This window comes from Cavia porcellus, unplaced genomic scaffold (genome assembly GCF_034190915.1).
Source record: "Cavia porcellus strain 051 isolate PalLab524CR breed Dunkin Hartley unplaced genomic scaffold, mCavPor4.1 scaffold_7, whole genome shotgun sequence".
In the NCBI taxonomy this organism is placed as follows: Eukaryota; Metazoa; Chordata; class Mammalia; order Rodentia; family Caviidae; genus Cavia; species Cavia porcellus.
Window position 1 is genome coordinate 16,402,429 of NW_026947490.1, and position 18,519 is coordinate 16,420,947.

An 18,519-nucleotide genomic window follows, 5' to 3' on the forward strand; every position below is an offset into this window, starting at 1 on the left:
TCGCATAGCACAGAAATCCTCTGGTTTGAAACCAAAACAGGCAGGTTGAGCCAATGGGAGCAGTTGTGGGCAGTGTGGCTACTTGTAATATATAAAGGCCCCTACAGCTTGCATGAACAGTTGGGCTGTCTTTTGGGGGTGACGCTCTGGCCAGCAGCTTGGGCAGGCCAGGATTGGCAGATAGGGCACCACCAAATGTGCTGACTGTGCTAAGACTTGTAAGAGCATGCCGAAACAACTAACCATGTAGTGTATCATATTTCAGGACATAAGCCCCTCCTCTTGTCAGGGAATGACTTAACAGATGCCTTGAGTGGTAGCCACTCTCTATGGGTTACCTTCTGCAGTGGCACTGTGGCACTATAAGTAATAAGGAAACACAGGACCCCACACCATGCAAATTATAGCATAGCAGCGGCACCTGGACTTCACTCCAGCTGAGTCAAAGGCCATGGTAAAAGAGTGTCCACAGGGCACCCATTTAGCCTCCTGGAGGAAAAAGGTGCTCACAGAGCTTGGCATGATATTGTGAATACTCCACCCTCTGCAACAATGACAGATAGATTATATTGGACCCCTGCCTCTCTCTCAGGGACACAGATATGCTTTGACTGCTGTGGCTACAGCTACAGGTATAGGCTTTGCCTACCTCATTTCCTCTGCTGAGCAAGTCCGTACCATTAAGACATAGCAGTGGTCAACTATATGCGATGTTGCTAGGGATAGCATCTGACCAAGGGCCCAGGTACAACAAGGGGCCAAAGACAATGATATCAGAAGGTATTTCCACATACTCCTATGGCCCACATGTGCCCTGTTGGTATGATTGAAAGGTACAGTGGGCTCCTAAAAGCCAAACTGGTCTATTTGGCTCCAAAGTTCACTGGGTGGGTGCAAGTCTTACTCCAGGCAGTTCAACTGCTCAATGACCAGGCTGACATATGGGTGAAAGTCCACTGGCCTTGCCTTTTGTAAGCACAGATGTTTCATCTGCATATTGGAGCCTCAGAACAAGGTCCCTAACTCAGTTGCCTATAACAATACTGCAAGGGCAGTTCAGAGGAAGCAATATTCTCCCGACCTTTGAGGGGGTGGGATGTAGGGAGCCACAGCAGACTACTTCAAAGCCCAGAGAATCTAAAGACACATAAGGACATGAGCCCACTGTTTGGCATAGGCATAAATGGCACAGGCACATAGTGGGATATATTTACATAAGCATGACTTAGCATAGACAATCACACATGTGCTACACAGTTATGACAGCATGTACCTGTGAAGAATGCAAACCTTGAGAATGGTCACTGTATTATAGGAGCCAAACAATATAGATTCTTGCTACTGTTGTTGCTGATATCTTTTCCTTGGCGACCTCACCTGCAAAAATACCTTTCAGCACCACCACCACCCCAACCTCAATAATACTGTACTTCAAAATCAGTATTGTTATAGGCAACTGAGTTACATAAAAATCAATATATAGTCAGAGAGTGTGCAGGCTCTCAAAGAAGTCAGCAGAAAAAAATAAAGACATCAAAGCAGCGGTTGGAGGTGCATCTGAAGAAGCAAGGCCTTGAGATAAAGTCACTGGCCCAACCTCTGCATACGTCCCTAAGGGATGAACAAAAACTTGAATTACTCTATAGTTAGTAACACCCAGTCCATTAAGTCCAGACATGCATCAGATACCTGGGAGGATGACCAGAACACCTGGACCAATCCCTTCTCCAAAATGTTCCTCTTTTAGAGGTCATAGATAAATCCTAAAGTTAATGGTACTTGCCATATGACTTTGCTGCGTGCTTCACTTTCATACTGGATCAAGCAGCCATACTTGTAATCCTGTTGATTAATTATAGTTTCAGTACATATACATTGCTGTATAAATTACCTCTGACAAAGGGTCTCAGGGGCACCCACTTGGGACCCTCCTGTCTCTCAGGAGCTATCTTCAATAAACTTTTCTATTCTTAATCACCCTTGTCCTCTGGAACTCATTCTTCAATTTCACAGCAGACTACTTCAAACTCAGTACATCTGGCATCCAGCAGGTTGGAAACTATAGTTCTCCTACATCACTGTAAAATAAATACTCATAAAAACATACTCAAATGAAAATTTTTAAAAATTAAAATCAGAGAGTGTGATGGCTCACAACTGTGATCCCAGCAATCTGGGAGGCTGAGGTAGGACTGCAAATTCAAGCCCAGTCTGAGCAATTTAATGAGTTAGTGACATTGTATCTCAAAATTAAGTTGGGTATTGTAGCAAATGCCTATAGTGTCAGCATTTCAGAGGCTGAGGCAGAAGGATCACTATAAATTCAAGGCCAGCCTGGGCTAATAGTGAGTTTGAGGCTAGCCTGAAGTACACAGTGAGATCCTGTCTGAAAAAGAAGGCAAGGGGTTAGAGGAGGTGGAGCTTAGTGCAAAGGCCTGGGTTCAATAGCCAGTACCAATGAATAAGGAAATATCAGTAAATTCTTTTGATTAAACAATACAAATTCATTCTATAATAAAAAACCAAATGATCATCTCAAGAGATGTAGAAAAAGCGTTTGAAAAACATTTAACATTCATTCCTGATAAAACAATGACAATGATGTGAGGAATGCAATGGGATTTCCACAATCTGATAATAAACCTCACAAAAACTTACAACATTGTTTTTAATGGTGAGTGGTTGAGTGCTTTTTCCCTAAGATACAGGAACAAGGCAAAGGATGTTCTGTCTTGTAACTTCTATTCAGCATTTACTGTGGGTACTAACTCATGCAATAAGACAAGCATAAATAAAACAAATAAAGCAGTGAGAATGAAAAAGAACTTAACTGTCTCTTATCCAGGTAACAAAATCTATCAAGAAAACCCTACTGAATACACAAAAGTTTTCAGACCTAGTTGAGTTTAAAAAGTCAATTATTATTTTTTTTTTTTTTGCTAAATCAAGTGTATTCCTTAGAACTAACAGTAATTGGAAATCAAAACTAAAAGCATAAAAACTATAATATCAAGGGATGTCTGTGCAAGATTGGCACACTAAAAATTTCAAAACACTTCTGGGAGAAAATGAGGATACTTAGAAATGCATATTTCATATTCATGACTTAGAAGACACATATTGTTAAAGAATCAATTCTGGGCTGTGAAAGGTGGTACACACCTGTAATTCCTCCCTGTGGGTGGCTCACACAAAAGTATCAGAAGTTGAAAACTGGCCTAGGCAATTTGGCAAACTTTACAAAATCTTGTCTCAAAATAAAAACTAAGAAGCAAGAGGGGGCTGTGATTATAACTCAGTAAGAAGATCCTGGGTTCAATCTAGAGAGGAAGTGTTAGGAGACCAGATAATGAGGATAGAGGCCTAACTGATCCCCTCTGGGAGCACAAAGTTGAGAACGGTAGCAAGCTTTGCTCTTTTCCTAGTGTGCAGGCAGCAGGCAAGTTGCAAGTTCAAAGTAAAAGTCAACACAGCTGAGATCCAATTGTTTTCCTGGGCATGTAATACAGATAACAGGAGACAAATACACCTCCTGCTACTCTAATTGCTCCTGTATCTAAGTGAATAAAATCGAAGTGAGTGAAATGCTCAGGACTCTTTACCCAAGAGAGAGGCAAGAGATCTCTGGTTCCTCTTTCTAAATTAAGTGGGTCTTTTTGTTTTTCATCCTCATTTGCCTTGATCAAGGACAAACTCTGTAGGCTGTTTTCTACAAGGAAGGGAAGAAAGGAGAAAGAGAAGAAGGAAATGGAAGAAAAAGGAAGGCAGGAAGAAATTCATACAGAAATGCAAAAAACACTTAAAACAATTTTGAAAATGAACAAAGTCAGAAAATTTACATTTTTTTACTTCTAAAGTTAAACCACAGCAATGAAGACAGTGGGTTATTGCTTTCCAGATACACAGATCAGCAGAACAAATTTAAAATCCGGCTGAGTACAGTGGCACACACCTATAAGTCCAGCACCGGGAAGACTGAGGCAGGAGAATCGCCATGAGGGTAGCCTGGATTACACAGTGAGTTCAAGGTTACCCTGAAATATGTAGCTAGACCCTTTCTTTAAAAAAAAAAAAAAAGTCCAAAAATAGGCCCACGCATGAATGGTCAAATGAGTTTTTAAAATTGCTTTCAGTTTATATTTAAAAAGTCACAATAGATATTTTATGTAAGAAATGTATCTGGTAAACAGAAACACTGTTTTATACTGTTATCACATCTATTACTTACAGCTTTTTCCTTTCCAAATGTTCGAGTGAACGAACTTCAAATACCTACCGTTACTCTTCCCCGCTTCACAGTTCAAGGAGGGTTCCGAAATCGTCAGTCTGTCACTCACATTTTGATGGTCTCACGTGCACGCTCCCGCTCTCACACATAGCCACATCCCTCCTGCAGCCGTTCACTCATTCGGCCACCCTCGCCAGGTTGGAAGGCCTTCAGCTAGCGTCTTTGTGCATTTCTAGCCCCATCCCAGATCTGGCTGTCCAAGGACAGGCCTTACCTCCCGACTCCAGCTGCTTAAAACCAGTAGCCCGACTCACCCCTACACAAAAGCACACATTGCACCCGGACGCGTAAGTGTCCTCCGAGGACAATCGAGCGCTATCTGGCCAGGTACTCATTACGTCCGGTCCGGGGGTTACAAAATCCCGAACAGCATCCTTCCAGTCAGTTAAGCCATTTCTCTGTTCTCGTAGGACACTACGTTTCCCAGAACGTCCTGCAATGTTCCCGCGAGATTCTCACTTGTTCAAGAGTGCTTTTCTGAGCGGAAGTAGGTATCATGGAAGAAAGTTTTCCTTGGTATGATTAACAGTTTGAAAGGAAACTTCTTTCAGAACCTGTTTGGTGTACCCTGAAACTTCCCAGTCTTTCCCCCCATGGAACATTTTGCTTAACATCAGGCATGTGGCAAAGAGCGAGAGCACTACCCAGAGCCAAGAACAGGTAATCGTCCAACGCTGGACTACATTTCCCGGGGTCCTTTGCAGCCGGAGCGATCCACTGGATCTCAGCCCCCTTCTGCAAATAAGGGATAGGAAAGTTTCCCACAGCTTCCAGAATGAGGCTTCTAGGAGCACTCCAGGACAAAGAGCTGGACAAAGGGTAACGACCGAGTAGGGTGTGGGAATGTCACCTAAAGATGTCCTAGGACTTGCCCCAAAGAAGAAAGGAACTTCAACTAAGCCTGCCAAGTATCTCCCCCGCCCCCGTCTATGTCTCTCTTTCTCCTCCCTCTCCCCACCTCCCCCTACCAGTGGGTGTGTCTACTGAGCATTGAACCCAGGATTTTTGTACACAGCTACCTTCCGAGCCCTTTCTTACCTCGACAGACTCATAAGTCGCTAGGTTGCTCATGCTGTGCTGGAATTTGCACTTGATTCACTGCCTCCATCTCGAGAGTGCTGGAATTGCAGGTGCTTAACACTACACTAATTAGAAATTAAACTAGTTTAACCAGAAAAGTTACCCCAGGGACTTCGTGCTGTACTAGGCCATATGTTTGTCTGTTCTAAGGAAGTCTTACAATACATTGTGTTTAAGGAAATGAATGAAGAATCTTAGTCTCTGTGGAATGCTGGTGGGACAGTGCAGTTGTGTCCGAAAGAAAAGAAACAGTAAACCTGAAGACCATCTCGTTTTCAGAACTTGTCTCCTCATAAAAATCAGTATCAATCGTATTGGGTTTTATTATGTGTGATAGTATAAACAAATTTTCTATGGAAAATGAGGTAATATAGTAGCCATTGTTCGTCCTTTATTATTTGGTTCTGAATGCCCTGTAATACTTTGATTCTCTTGAATGGTTTTATACTATTTTGTTATGTTTGATACTATTGTATATGAAGTTATGCTCAACTATTTCAAAGAAACAGCCATTATGGTAGTTACTGTTAATTACCGGTTGTGTTGTGTTGTGGTGAAATACTGTGTTGCTTACATTGTTCTGATCTGCTTTGTTATGTCCTCTTTTGTCTTAATCTCTTTAAAATAAAAAAAAATTAAAAAAAAGAAACCAGTATCAATTAACTTCATAGAAGACTTTCAGGATGTCAATGAGAAATATTAAAGGTTTTATTAAGCATAGTTGAAGAGTACACACACAGATGAGGCACTGAAGGGAAAGCGGCATACTAATGATGATCTGTAGTTGGGTTTATATATATGTGGTCTTTGAGGTTTGCCTCAAAATGGGTGATCTAAAATGTTTCACCTAAAAACATTTTTTGAGTGTGTTTTTTCATTTTAAGAACGGGTTGTTGTCCTTTACCTTATCATCAACTAGGTTAATTTATGAATTTAGTATACTGATGGGCTTTGAAGAAAAAAAAAATTTAAAGATAGTGTATACATGTAGGGATAACCTTAGATAAATTCTGTTCTGAAGTTGCAAGCTTCCTTAAAAAATAATTTAGGGGCTGGGGATAAAAATAATTTAGGGGCTCAGTGGCATAAGCGCTTGCCTTGCAAGCAGGCAGTCGTGGGTTCAATCCCCGGTAACGATAAAAAGGAAAAAGACAAAAAAAAAAAAAAAATTTAAAGTTAAGATTTTCCTTGTCTCCTTTTCTACCTATCATTCTATCCTATCTCAGGAAGACTCTTAGATACACTAAGTATTAGTTATATTAGCAGCTCTTAAATACACTCAGTTGTCTCTTGGAGCTGGGAATGTAGCTTAACAGCCCAGTGCAAAGTCCTAAATTCAGTTCCAGGTAGCCAAAAAGAGGTTCTTATTTGAAGGATTTAATCTATCCATGTTTAATGTTGTTACTAATAACGTTATTCTATGTTGTATGTTTCCTTTTTTCTCCTTTCTCTGTATTGGATTGATTTTGTTTTAGAATTTCTATATTTTTCTTTACTAGTTTGTGTCTTCTTTTGTTTTGCTTTTTTTTCTTTTGTCTTTTTTGAGATAGCATTTCACTGTGCGGTTCAAGCTGGCCTTGAACTCACTTTGTATCACTGGCTGACCTCAAACTCACAGCTATCCTCCCACCTCAACTTCCCAAGTGCTGGAATTACAGGCAAGGACCACTGTACCTGGCCATTTCTTTTGTTTGTTTATTTATTTATATTTTGGCAGAACTGGGACTCAAACCTAGGGCACTGTAACACTGAGCTATATTCCCATCTCTTATACAAATGTTGGTGTATTTTGAGACAGGTCTCACTAAGTTGCCCAGGCTGTGATCCCTGTGCTTCAGTCTCCCTAAGTGTTGGCTTTACATGCATGTGGCACTGAACCCTCATGTGGGTTCTTTTACTCATTACTCCAAGACTCTCAATTTTTATGCATATGAGGTTCATATTTCTTCAGTACTCTTACTCTCCTCTCAAAGAATGTATTAAGTTCCATTTACCCTCTTAGACTTTTAATACAAGGTATCATTTACATGTTCATTATATGTTTTATTTTAAAAATCTCTCTGATTTGTATTATGTTGTCAGATATCCAATTCTCAATTTTTACAGTGTCCTGTTCCAGATACTGTGGGTTCTGCCTAAAAGTCTCCAGGCATTGGCCTAACCTCCGCTCCATGAGACCACTCACAACCTACAAGCAAGAACACTCATCTTAGTGAGAATCAGATTGTTCCCTAAGGCCTTAAGGACTTCTCCAAAAACAGTTTACAGAACCAGTCCTGAGATCAGCATTGCTGTAATCCAGCATGACCAGAATTACATACCTTGCAATAATGCAAACCCGTAACTCTTGACTTTGTTTCCCCCACCTTTTTTTTTTGGTAACAGGAATCGAACTCATGACCTCACATTTACCAGACAGGCACTTATGCCACTGAACTGAATCCCCAGCGCCCACCCTTTTATTTTTTTGAGGGTAAGCCTCCTCTGTAACTTGGGCTGACCTGAAACTCACCTTGTAGCTCAGGCTGGCCTTGAACTCATGATGATGTTTTTGTCATGTCTCCCTAGTGCTGGGATTATAGGCATGTACCATCACACCCAGTTTGTTTCCCTTTTCGACACAATGCTAAAGTTCTTGTCCCTGGAAAACAGATTTTTTTGATATAGGATCTCTGTAATTCAAGCTGGATGGAACTAAGTAGCCCAGACTAGCCACAAATTTGCAGCTGTCCTCTTGCCTCAGCCTAGGCTTGTGCCACCATTCCTGGCTGATAAATTTTGAACTCTTACTTATGCTTCCAGCGTGGCCATGCTAATTAAAGCTCCTTTCCTGCCTTTCATCACTATTCATTTTCTTCATTGGTGTTTCGGGACCTTTCTCGGGTTCTTAAAATGCTCCCAGTAGAAATGGTTTCTAGGTTCTGTCGTGATCAAATAATACAGAAGAACCAGGCGTGGTGGCACATGCCTGTAATCCCAGTATTTGGGAGGCTAAGGCAGGAGGATTATTGAGTTTGAGGGCAGCCTGGGCTACACAGTGAGTTCAAGGACAGTCTGAACTACACAGTGAAACCCTGTCTCTAAAAACTAAATAAATAAATAAATAATTCACCATTGAGAATGAGGATTTAACGGGGCAGGATGTAGAGCGCAGCAGCACAAGTGCTTTCCTGGCAAGTGCAAGGTCCTGAGTTCGATCCCCAGTACAAAAAACAAACCCAAGAAACGCAATCCAACCACGCCAAGCTTGATTTTTTTTTTAAAGTTACTTTTTCTATGTTTTATAAGCTGGAGCTACCACAGGGAACAAGGGGAAAGTCTGCCCTCAAAAACTTAACTAGTCTTAGCTTCACTAGCATCTCCTGTTCCACCCAGGACACACTCTTTGTTTTGTTTGTTTGAGATGGGATTCTTGTTTCAGGCTGCTCTCGATCTCAAAACCCATCTGGTTCACCCTCCTGCGTGCTGGGATTATAGGATTGTGGCACCACACCAGGCTTGGGGACACTCTCTTAAAACACTGGTCCCCCAGAACCGCCTAGATCGGAGGCACTTGGCTGTAACCCTCCGCGCTTCCTTGTGCTAGCGCCCTGCTAGTATATTGAGAACTAAAATCCAGCGGAAGGGGTGTGGCCTTGCTTCCGCCGCTTTCCCTGGGGTATGTTGGACCTCAGCCTGTTTTTCCAACAAGCCACCGCGGCCTCGGATATTTGGACTTCTACTACATTTCCCAGAAGGCAATGGGCGCGCTAGTTCTATAGCTTTCCTTCTTTCTTTGCGTGGTTTTTGAGCTTTTCAGGGTGAGTTAAACTTCTTCCAGAATACCATAAACTAAAGGTGCTTGCCGACAGGGCTGTGGGAAACCGGATTAAATTGGAGCCAGACCTGAATCTCCCGGAGCTGGAAAAAGCCCTTCGAAGAACGAAAAGCCGCAGAATGGACGGCTGTTTGTAAACCGAAATTCAAGGCTAGTGCATTCATGAACTGGGGAGCGTAGTTGTGTGCCTGTGTATGTCAGATGGGAAACGAAGGAGACCTTGTAAGAGAGAGTGACAGACAGGCAGACAAGCACAGAGAGAGAAAGTTGCGAGCAGGAGGGCTGGAATATGTCTGTTCGCCTCTGCGCTTTTGCGACTGGCAGGTGAGTGGCTGTGCTCGCGTCACGGGGCGGTGAGGTACGTGTATGTTACGTGTGGGTCGGTTGCCGTGGCACACTGTGTGTCACGGTGATCTGTTACAGGTTCCCTACTGCTTCCTTTTCCCCCTCTCCTAACAGCTACTTGGATCTGACGGGGAGAAATGTCTACAAGAACAAAGTCTGATGCTAAAACCTAGAGTTTTCCAGCAATTAGGCTTTGCCTTGCAGTTGGATTGGGAATGCCTGAGACTTCGTTCTATGTGAGAAACTTGTGGGTCAGCTAGCTACATCTCAGAACTTCAGTTTTCCCAGAGCTCTCATGCCAAGAATCTGCGTGAACCTACAGAGATTCCATCCAGCCTCTCCCCTGCCTCTGTCTGCTTATGAGCAGGGGGCTCGTGGGCATGTGGACCTGCAGGAAGTTGGAACCAAGTCATTCTGTCCCAAACAGCCCATGACTCCTCATGACTTCTTTCTCTCTCTCTCTGGTTCTGCCATTTCTCCAAAGAAGGATCCTGACATACAAAGTTGTTTGACATTTAAAAATCAGTGTGTAGATTAGCTGAGTTTTGTTCTTGGTGATGGTGGTTGCTTGGTTTATTTTTGGTTTGGTTTGGTTGTTTTTTGTGGTACTGGGGATGGAACCCAAGGCCTTTAAACTGAGCTCCATCTCTAGCCTTAAAAATTTTTTTTTTCTTGATCTCAAGACACAGTCTGACTAAGTCGCTAAACCAAATGAGCTGGGCTCGAACTTTCTAAACCTTCTGATTTAGTCTCCTGGAGTGCCGTCATGCCTAACTTCTAGCAGTAAGTAAATATAGAATAGTGACTGAATCTTCTGTATACACTATCTTGGTCTAATCTGCCCTACTTTAATGATATATTTTCCATTATTGAGGTTTGAACTCGGGATCATTGCACACTCTTTTTATTTTATTTTGAGAAAGAGTCTCGCTAAATATCCTCGATGTCCAGGATAGACTCCATCTTTTAGTCCACTTGCCTCAGCCTCCCAGATGTTGAGATTACAGGTGTACACAGCCATGACCAGCTGGCTTTTTTTTAAAAAAGAGATTTACACCTAGGAGTCTAGAATCAAGGGCAACAATTTTTCTGTTTATGATTACTTAAAAAATCTGTGTTTAGCATTATAGAAATTCAGTAAACGATTAATGCATATGGTTAAATATTATGTGGCTGTTATGTTTATACAGTTAGACATTAAGATACGTTGCATATGAAGAAATTTTAATCACTAATAAAAATTTAAATTATATATCAGTTTCAATTAGGTTTTTTGAGAATTTTTGAAGAATTAAATCTAAACATTTTAATTATTTATTGAGGAAAGTAATGTAGCTATATTTATTGCAGTTTATTTTGTTTCACTCTTCCATTTTTCCTGCACTGATTCAATCTTAAAATCAATGGTCTTAAATATTTTTATAGCTTTTAGCTGAAGTCATCACTTTGTGGAACTTTTGGAAATGGACTGTAGTTGGGTATTTGAGCATAGGTGTCTGCATCCAGAAGGGGAGAAACATACTTGAATGATTCCTAAGAAATAATTATTTCTGATCAGGTGTTTTTTGTGGTTTGGCAGTCTGTGTTTTTCAGGAATGCCATCGTATGGTTTGAGAGACAATGTGGTATGGTATTGAAGATAATGGGCCCTGGATGCCTAAATTTGGTTTGTATCTCAGCTCTTTCACTTCTCATATGTATATAAGCCTGAGCATTGTATTCACTCAGATTGTGTCAGACCTCATCTAGAGCAACTCTAGGATCCCAAACTCTATTTGCACAACAGGTTCAAACTGGCTTCGGTTTAAACTGAGAGAACACTTGGTGATGTTGACTTGCTCTAAGATTGTTCTTACAAAATGGCTTCCAGATGTTGTATGGGGGGTGTGTGTTTATGTGCATGGCATTAGGGATTGGCCTCAGGGCCTATATCAGGCTCTATATCAGGGTTTCAGTGCACTATATCATCCCTGGCCCTTCTTATTTTTTTATTTTGACACAGAGTCTTTGTAAGTTGCCTGGGTTAGGCTTGAACTTGAGATCTTCATGCTTCAGCCTCCCAGAGTGCTGGAATTACATCTACTCATTCTTAAGCAGATATATATTTTTATAGTATCTACTTCACAGGAGTGTTATGAGAGTAAAAAGATAAAGCCTGTGACATCAGAGGCTGGAACATGAGTGCTCAACAAGTATTAACTGTTGTGTCATGATTTAGGACCTTCAGGATTTGGTAGTAACATATGTGAAAGCAATTGATGATTATATGAACTTTACCAGGTGGTTCAATGGGTAGAGAACAAGGATTCTGTATCAATCTTTACCCCTTTCATTGGTATCCTGGTTCCAAGGAACTGCAAACAATTTAAAGTTACAAATCATTAAAATTCAGAAGCATGACCAAAAAGATTTAGAGCTATCAGTTTGGAAACAAAACAGTAATGGTAGCAATGATTTTATAAAATAAGAATCATGAGTTTGAGGGCAGCCTGGGCTACAAAGTGAGTTCAAAACTGGGCTGAACTACATAGCAAGACCCTATCTCAAAAAAAAAAACCAAACTCTTTTCTCTTTATTTTTCATGTATTCTTTCACTTTGTTAATTTCACTTAAATGAATTACATGCAGTCACAGAAAGATCTTGCTAGTGAAAAGTTTGAATTATTCTAATAATAATTATTCTAATATATCTAATTATTCTAATAATATCATGTCCACAACATGATAGGTATTATTTCAATCACATTGTTTATCCAATTCATTGCTAGAGTTCACAGTTTTCTTCATGAGTATCCTTCCTCGTATTTTTAGTGTTTATTTTAAGAAATATTTTGGATATGAACTCGCCTATGTATCCCAGGCTAGAGGCTATTATAGCTAAGTTACAAAATAAATCTGCCTAAAACCTGCCCTTTAACACATATTTGTGCATACACATATATGTGTGTGTACATGTACACATGTATATTTTAAAATTAATTTATGATCAGTGTTATAATTATGAAATATATTTAAAATGAAACATCAAGATCACAACTAAAAAATAGTAATGAGAACAGAATTATGTAATATGACAGGCTAAATCACCATACATTTTGAATGTATTAATATTGTGTGAACTTTCTTTGTAAATGTCTTAATCACATTGTATTCTATTTTTTAATCTTAATTTTCTAATCATAGTATATCTGTAATATTTTCCATATCCTTAAGTATGTTTCTTTCTTTGTCTTATACTACTTTATGTTCTGTTACATGTATGTTCCTAACACAGAACAAGGCCTATGTAATCTATGTTGTGTTACTTCACATTTATTGAGCAACTTCAACTGATGTGATGCCCATAAAGAGGCACTAAATTAAATTACAATCCCTCTTTCAGCAGTAGGGCGTGGCAGTGAAGACAGGTGGATCTACTCATGGAGAGACTCCAAGCCCAGTCCCAGGTGTGGATGTGGGTTCACCATAGAAGTCACTGTACTCTGCAATTACCTTAGTGTAACTGAGTTTCTTGGGTTTAGAGGACAGCTCAGATTTATCTTCTGTTTTTCCTGAAATTATATGCACACTGTAGGAGACTAGTATCAGAAGGAGAAATGGAAAAGCAGAAATATTTTATTGTATTAGATCATTCACCATAGAAGTCACTGTACTCTGCAATTACCTTAGTGTAACTGAGTTTCTTGGGTTTAGAGGACAGCTCAGATTTATCTTCTGTTTTTCCTGAAATTATATGCACACTGTAGGAGACTAGTATCAGAAGGAGAAATGGAAAAGCAGAAATATTTTATTGTATTAGATCATATTAGAAACATTAAAAACCTTTTTTCTTCTATCAGCTCTAGATACTCAGCAATTTAAAGTTTTTCCAGTACTGGACCATTGAGGAAGACTTATTAGAGCTTACATTTCTAAAACCATGATCTGTGTAAGTTAATTATTTTTTCTGTTTCCTTGCAATATTAAGATTTTAAGGCTGGAGATTTAGCTCAGCGGCATAAGCGCCTGCCTTGCAAGCAGGCAGCCGTGAGTTCGATCCCCGGTACCGATAAAAAGGAAAAAGACAAAAAAAAAAAAAAAAAAAAAAAAAAAAAAAGATTTTAAGTAAGGTAGATTTTTTAAAAAGTTAACCTAGGACTTCCTACTTAAGAAGCCTCATTCAGTTATCTGCTCTCTAGTTTCTCCTAATGCAGTGAAGAGTGACAGCAAATAACTTGGCTTCCTGAGATGTCCATAATAAAATGAATTGTTACACAGCTGGTACAAAATGTATTTGTATAAGCAAAAGTACTTATGATATGCTCTGAGCGTAAAGCTTGTGGAACTACTGAAATTTAAAAAAAAATTTCCAAAGCTTTTATTTATTTGTTTATTTCAAAGAGAATAAAAGCAAGCAAAATAAAACAATAAAATCAACCAAAACAAAAGAGTGAAAGTGATACAGAGTATGAAAACAAGATATAGGAAATCAACAATGGCTACCATAATGTCTCTTATTATCTTCAAAATAACTGTCCATACTATCAGACATAATAAAATCAAAACAGAACAGAATAAAACCAATCAAAACAAAAACAATGAAAGCTATACAGGACTTCAAAACAAGATAATAGGAAATCAATAATGGCTACCATAATATATCTTGTTATCTTCAAACTAGCTGCCTATGCCATCAGCTATAATAGAATCAAACAAAACAGAATAAAACCAATCAAACAAAACAATGAAAATGATACAGCACTTTAAAACAATATAATAGGGAATTAACAAATGACTACCATTTTCAGAAGGAAATCCTCCATAGTTTCTATATTGTATATTGTTATTCTCTAAATAGATGCTCAGACTACTAGTTTTAGGCCTGCAGAGTCAATCAAACAATACAAGCATTAAGTTGTTTTTTAACTTCAGTAGCTATCATCTCAGTTTGTGTTTCTCCAAATCAGCCAGTTGTTTACAGTGCAGGGCTCTTCTTGTTTCCCTGTCCACATTGCAGCTGGCTCATGGGAAAGGGTTGGCTTCTTGTTTCTTCGAAGCTTTTTTTTTTGGTTGTATCAGAGGTCAAACTCATGACCTCCCACTTGTCAGGCAAGTACTTATGCTGCTAAGCTAAATCCTTGGCTCTCCGAAGCTTTTTTTAATATAGAGATTTTTATATTAAATTTGGGAAGGATCCATATTTTGATTTTAAACTATTAAAAAGAAAACACTGTAGTTCAGAAATTAATAGTTAGTGAAGATTTATGCATTGTATCACTAACAAACTGATTTTTGGGGGCTTGGGATTTAGCTCAGCGGCGTAAGTGCCTGCCTGGCAAACTCAAGTTATGAGTTTGATCCCCAGTACCAAAAAAAAAGAAAGAAAAACAACTAAACTGATTGCTTCTAATACTTTATTGAATACAGAAACTTGAATTTTATTATTTTATTTGATCCATTCCTCAGCAAACCTAAACTTTTTTTTGGAGACAATGTCTGTCTCTCTATTTCAGGCTGGCCTTGGCTGGCCTCAAACTCACAGCAATCTTCTTGCCTCAGCCTTCCAAGTACTGGGATTACAGGTGTGTGCCACCACACCTGGTTAAACCTAAACTATTGTGGCAGTCATTGATATACAGAAAGCTTTGTGTGCAACACCAGTATTCTTCAGGCATAGGTAGACATGCAATTTAGTCTATTACTACTCATTAGCCAATTGTATAATATCATACCTTTCTTTTCATGTATTTGTTTATTGTCTTTCCTTTTTGAAAATGTTTCTTTAAATGTTATAATACATATGTTTGTAGTTTCAGGAATTAGTGACGTTCGGGGATGTGGCCATAGACTTTTCTCAGCAGGAGTGGGAATACCTGGACCCTAGACAGAGGGACTTGTATAGGGATGTGATGCTGGAGAACTATAGGAACCTCGTCTCTCTGGGTAAGTATATTTAGTGTAAGCAATTTAAAATGTGATCCATGATAGGTTACCTTTCAACAGAAGGGATTCCAAGGCAATACTGCAAGATATACTTGGATTTCTGCTGTTCATTGAGGACAGTTTAGGTCTACCAATTTATAGGCTTTGCCTTTAAGCACTATCATCTTCCCTGTAATTTAGTGATATTCAGTTTTCCTTCTGACTCTTATAAGTGCCTCCCTTATTTAATATCCAAGGGGCCAGATTCCAGGTTGTAATTCTATATATTTAATGAATAATCACTGTGCAGGACAGCTGGTTTCCCATTGTGTTATTCTAAAAATTCCTACAGATGTGCTGTGTTGTCCTCTGTTGTACCAGGACAAAGTTAGATGCATATTCCTGATTTGCTCTGAGTATGAGAAGAGCCTTTGACTTTACAACATTGAGTGGGGTGAACAGTATTCATTTAAAATGAAATAATCTGCATTTTATTTCCTGCAGTGAATTTTTATGACTTGTTTAAAAGTTTCAATTCATGAACTTTTGTTTAATACAAAATGAAAATTTTGTAAGCCAATCAGGATAGTATTTTGATGAGGCGGACTGCTCAGGATTAAACCTAAGACTTTAGGCAAGTCCTCTACCCCTACCCTTGTTTTAACTTTTATTTTGAAATAAGGTCTTAATAAGTTCCCCAGGCTGGTCTGAAACTTGCAGTCTCCTGCCTCAGCCTCCCAGTAGCAGGGATCACAGGTGTGTACCACTACACCTCGAAGAATGCTTCTTGTTATGCTCTTATGGAAATAATATTTTGTATCCCAGGTACTCTTCTAGTAGTCATCAAATAACTGTACTATGATAATGTTGTATAGACACATCAATTGCCAGTACTGTAGAATAGTGAGTAGAAGTGACATGATTGAAGTCCTGAGATCGGTAAATTTAGGAGGAAGAATTTGTGCCAAGGCTGTCTGCCTCCACAGATTTTTACACTGTTTAACTTTCTCTTCAGAGATAGATCCTGGCTGAGAGTGGTAGCACATGCTTATAGTTCCAGCTATTGAGAAAGCTGAAGAGTGCTTGAACCTAGACTTTTGAGTCCCACCTAGGTAATATTGTGTGAACTTATCTCAAAAAAAAAAAAAAAAAAAAAAAAAACTTAAAGTTTCATATACCTATGTTACTTCTTAAATTATTTTACTCTCCATGAATGTGGTGTGGGAGGTTCTGGAGAGCAAATCTGGGGACAACTCTAAGCACTAAGTTACATCCTTTAAAATTACGTTTTTCTTTGGAAGCTGAGTGTGATGGTGTATACCTGTAATCCAACCATCTGGGAGGCTGAGGTAGGGAGTCTCAAAAAGACCTCACTGTCTCAGACCACTCTGTCTCAGAAAGACCTCCCTCAAAATTTTAAAATTTTGATACAAAGTAGTGTTAAGTTGCCTAAGTGAAACAAATTTTGATACTCTTGCCTCACCCTTTTAAATAGCAGGGGTTGTAGGCATATGCTGTTACAGCTGGTTCTGTCTTTTATCTGAAGTCTTTTATTTTAACCATTAGCTTATTGCAGATATTGTTTGATCAATTTTTCATGCCTATAATTTGTAATATGAGTTGCTGCTTTGAAGAGAATGTGCAGTGTGCTACCCATTGATACTCTTCTACAATCTCATTTTGAAATTTTATACTATTGTTTTTATTATTTTGTCTTTAAAATAAAAAAAAACACTAAAACTCAATGGTTTCTGCAACTTTATTTTTATTTATATGACATTTAATTTCTTGTGAACAGGACAATCCATTTCTAAGCCAGATGTGATTGACTTATTGGAGCAAGGCAAAGAGCCCTGGGTGATTCGGAGGGAAAAAAAACGAAGACCCTATACAGGTAAGGAAAGTAAAGAGAACAGTCAAAGCTGTAACAGCCTATACTAGATAAGGGAGAAGAAACGCTTGTTCGTATTTTTGTTATCAAGCCCCCTTCCAAAGGACCAAGGTTGTGGAACACAGACCTGTGATCTCAGGAGAAAATAAAAGATCTTGACATGATCAGTGGAAGAAGCTTTAACTTTACCCTATTTGCCAGTCATTGTACTTTTCAAGTTTCAAACCCATTTTCAGTGATGGAGCTTTCGTGTGTCTTTGCACTATTTCAACTGTTCAGTAGCTTTTCAGTGTCCTTTTTACTTACACATAAACACACATAGTGTAGAGGTAATACATAAAACTTTATGAAATCTGGCTTGTATGGAATTTATATTATGTTAGAGTGAATAGATATGAAAATGGATTGGTAAGCAAATACCATTAGGGAATGGAATTAACTAGCATGGAAGGTAAGCAAAAGTTAGGCGATTATATTTATTCATTCACTTATTTTGTAGTAGAACCCGGGTCTTTGTCCTGAGCTGCATCCCAGTTCTTCTTTAAAATTCTTCATTTTGTGACAGGGTCTCACTAAAGTGGCCGAGTTATACAAGCTGTGGTGGAATTTGAGATCCTCCTGCCTCATCCTTCCTGAGTACTGGGATTATAGGTCTGGACTGCCATGCCCAGTTAGGTTGGGGTGCTTTGGATGTGAAGGGTGGGGATAACTTTTCTGGAATGGTAATATCTGAGAAAGGACATGATGTTAGGATATAGATCTTGTGTTTCTCTGGAGGTGAATATTCTAAGGTGAATTAAGACTTTAGGGAAATATTGCTGGGGCAATCAGGAGAAAGAATGTGCAGAGTAGAGGAAGAACAGGGAAAATTATGTGAGTTTAAAGAGCACCAAATAGACCATAGTAGAGACTCTGAGAGGAAACTGTTTAAAAAAATAAAATTAATTTAGAGCTGACTAGCACATTCCTCTAGTCTCATCATTCTGGAAGGTGATGCTGGAGGATTGCACATCCCAGCCCAACCCGGGCAACTTAGGGAGACTGTCTCAAAATAGAAGTATAAAATGGGGTGGGAATGTACTCAATGCAAAGGCATTGGGTTCAATCCCCAGTACTCTCCACCAAAAAAAAAGACTTTAGGACTGGTGAGTGATACAGCTCAATAGTAGCATACCTGCCTGTCAAGTCCCTGGCTCA

The 18,519-nt window shown here is 39.2% G+C and overlaps 2 protein-coding genes across 9 annotated transcripts in view; one reads left to right on the forward strand and one right to left on the reverse strand.

Moving 5' to 3' along the window:
• LOC100730169 (zinc finger protein 345-like) overlaps positions 1–4,714 on the reverse strand; it is a 58,323-nt gene extending 53,609 nt beyond the window's left edge. The window contains exon 1 of one of the 2 annotated variants that reach the window (XM_063252643.1): positions 4,543–4,714. In XM_063252643.1, the coding sequence (XP_063108713.1) occupies positions 4,543–4,623 (81 nt within the window). In that variant the 5' untranslated portion in view covers positions 4,624–4,714. Of the gene's footprint in view, positions 1–4,502 lie in introns of both variants that reach the window. The other variant, XM_063252647.1, reaches the window with a different exon arrangement.
• A 4,253-nt stretch (positions 4,715–8,967) lies between these two features.
• The window catches only part of LOC100724002 (zinc finger protein 573), a 31,014-nt gene continuing 21,462 nt past the window's right edge, over positions 8,968–18,519 (forward strand). Inside the window, exons 1-5 of one of the 7 annotated variants that reach the window (XM_063252649.1) lie at positions 9,348–9,509; positions 9,645–10,313; positions 11,110–13,458; positions 15,320–15,452; positions 17,230–17,325. In XM_063252649.1, the coding sequence (XP_063108719.1) occupies positions 13,450–13,458; positions 15,320–15,452; positions 17,230–17,325 (238 nt within the window). In that variant the 5' untranslated portion in view covers positions 9,348–9,509; positions 9,645–10,313; positions 11,110–13,449. The other 6 variants (XM_063252650.1, XM_013149867.2, XM_063252652.1 and 3 more) reach the window with 6 other exon arrangements.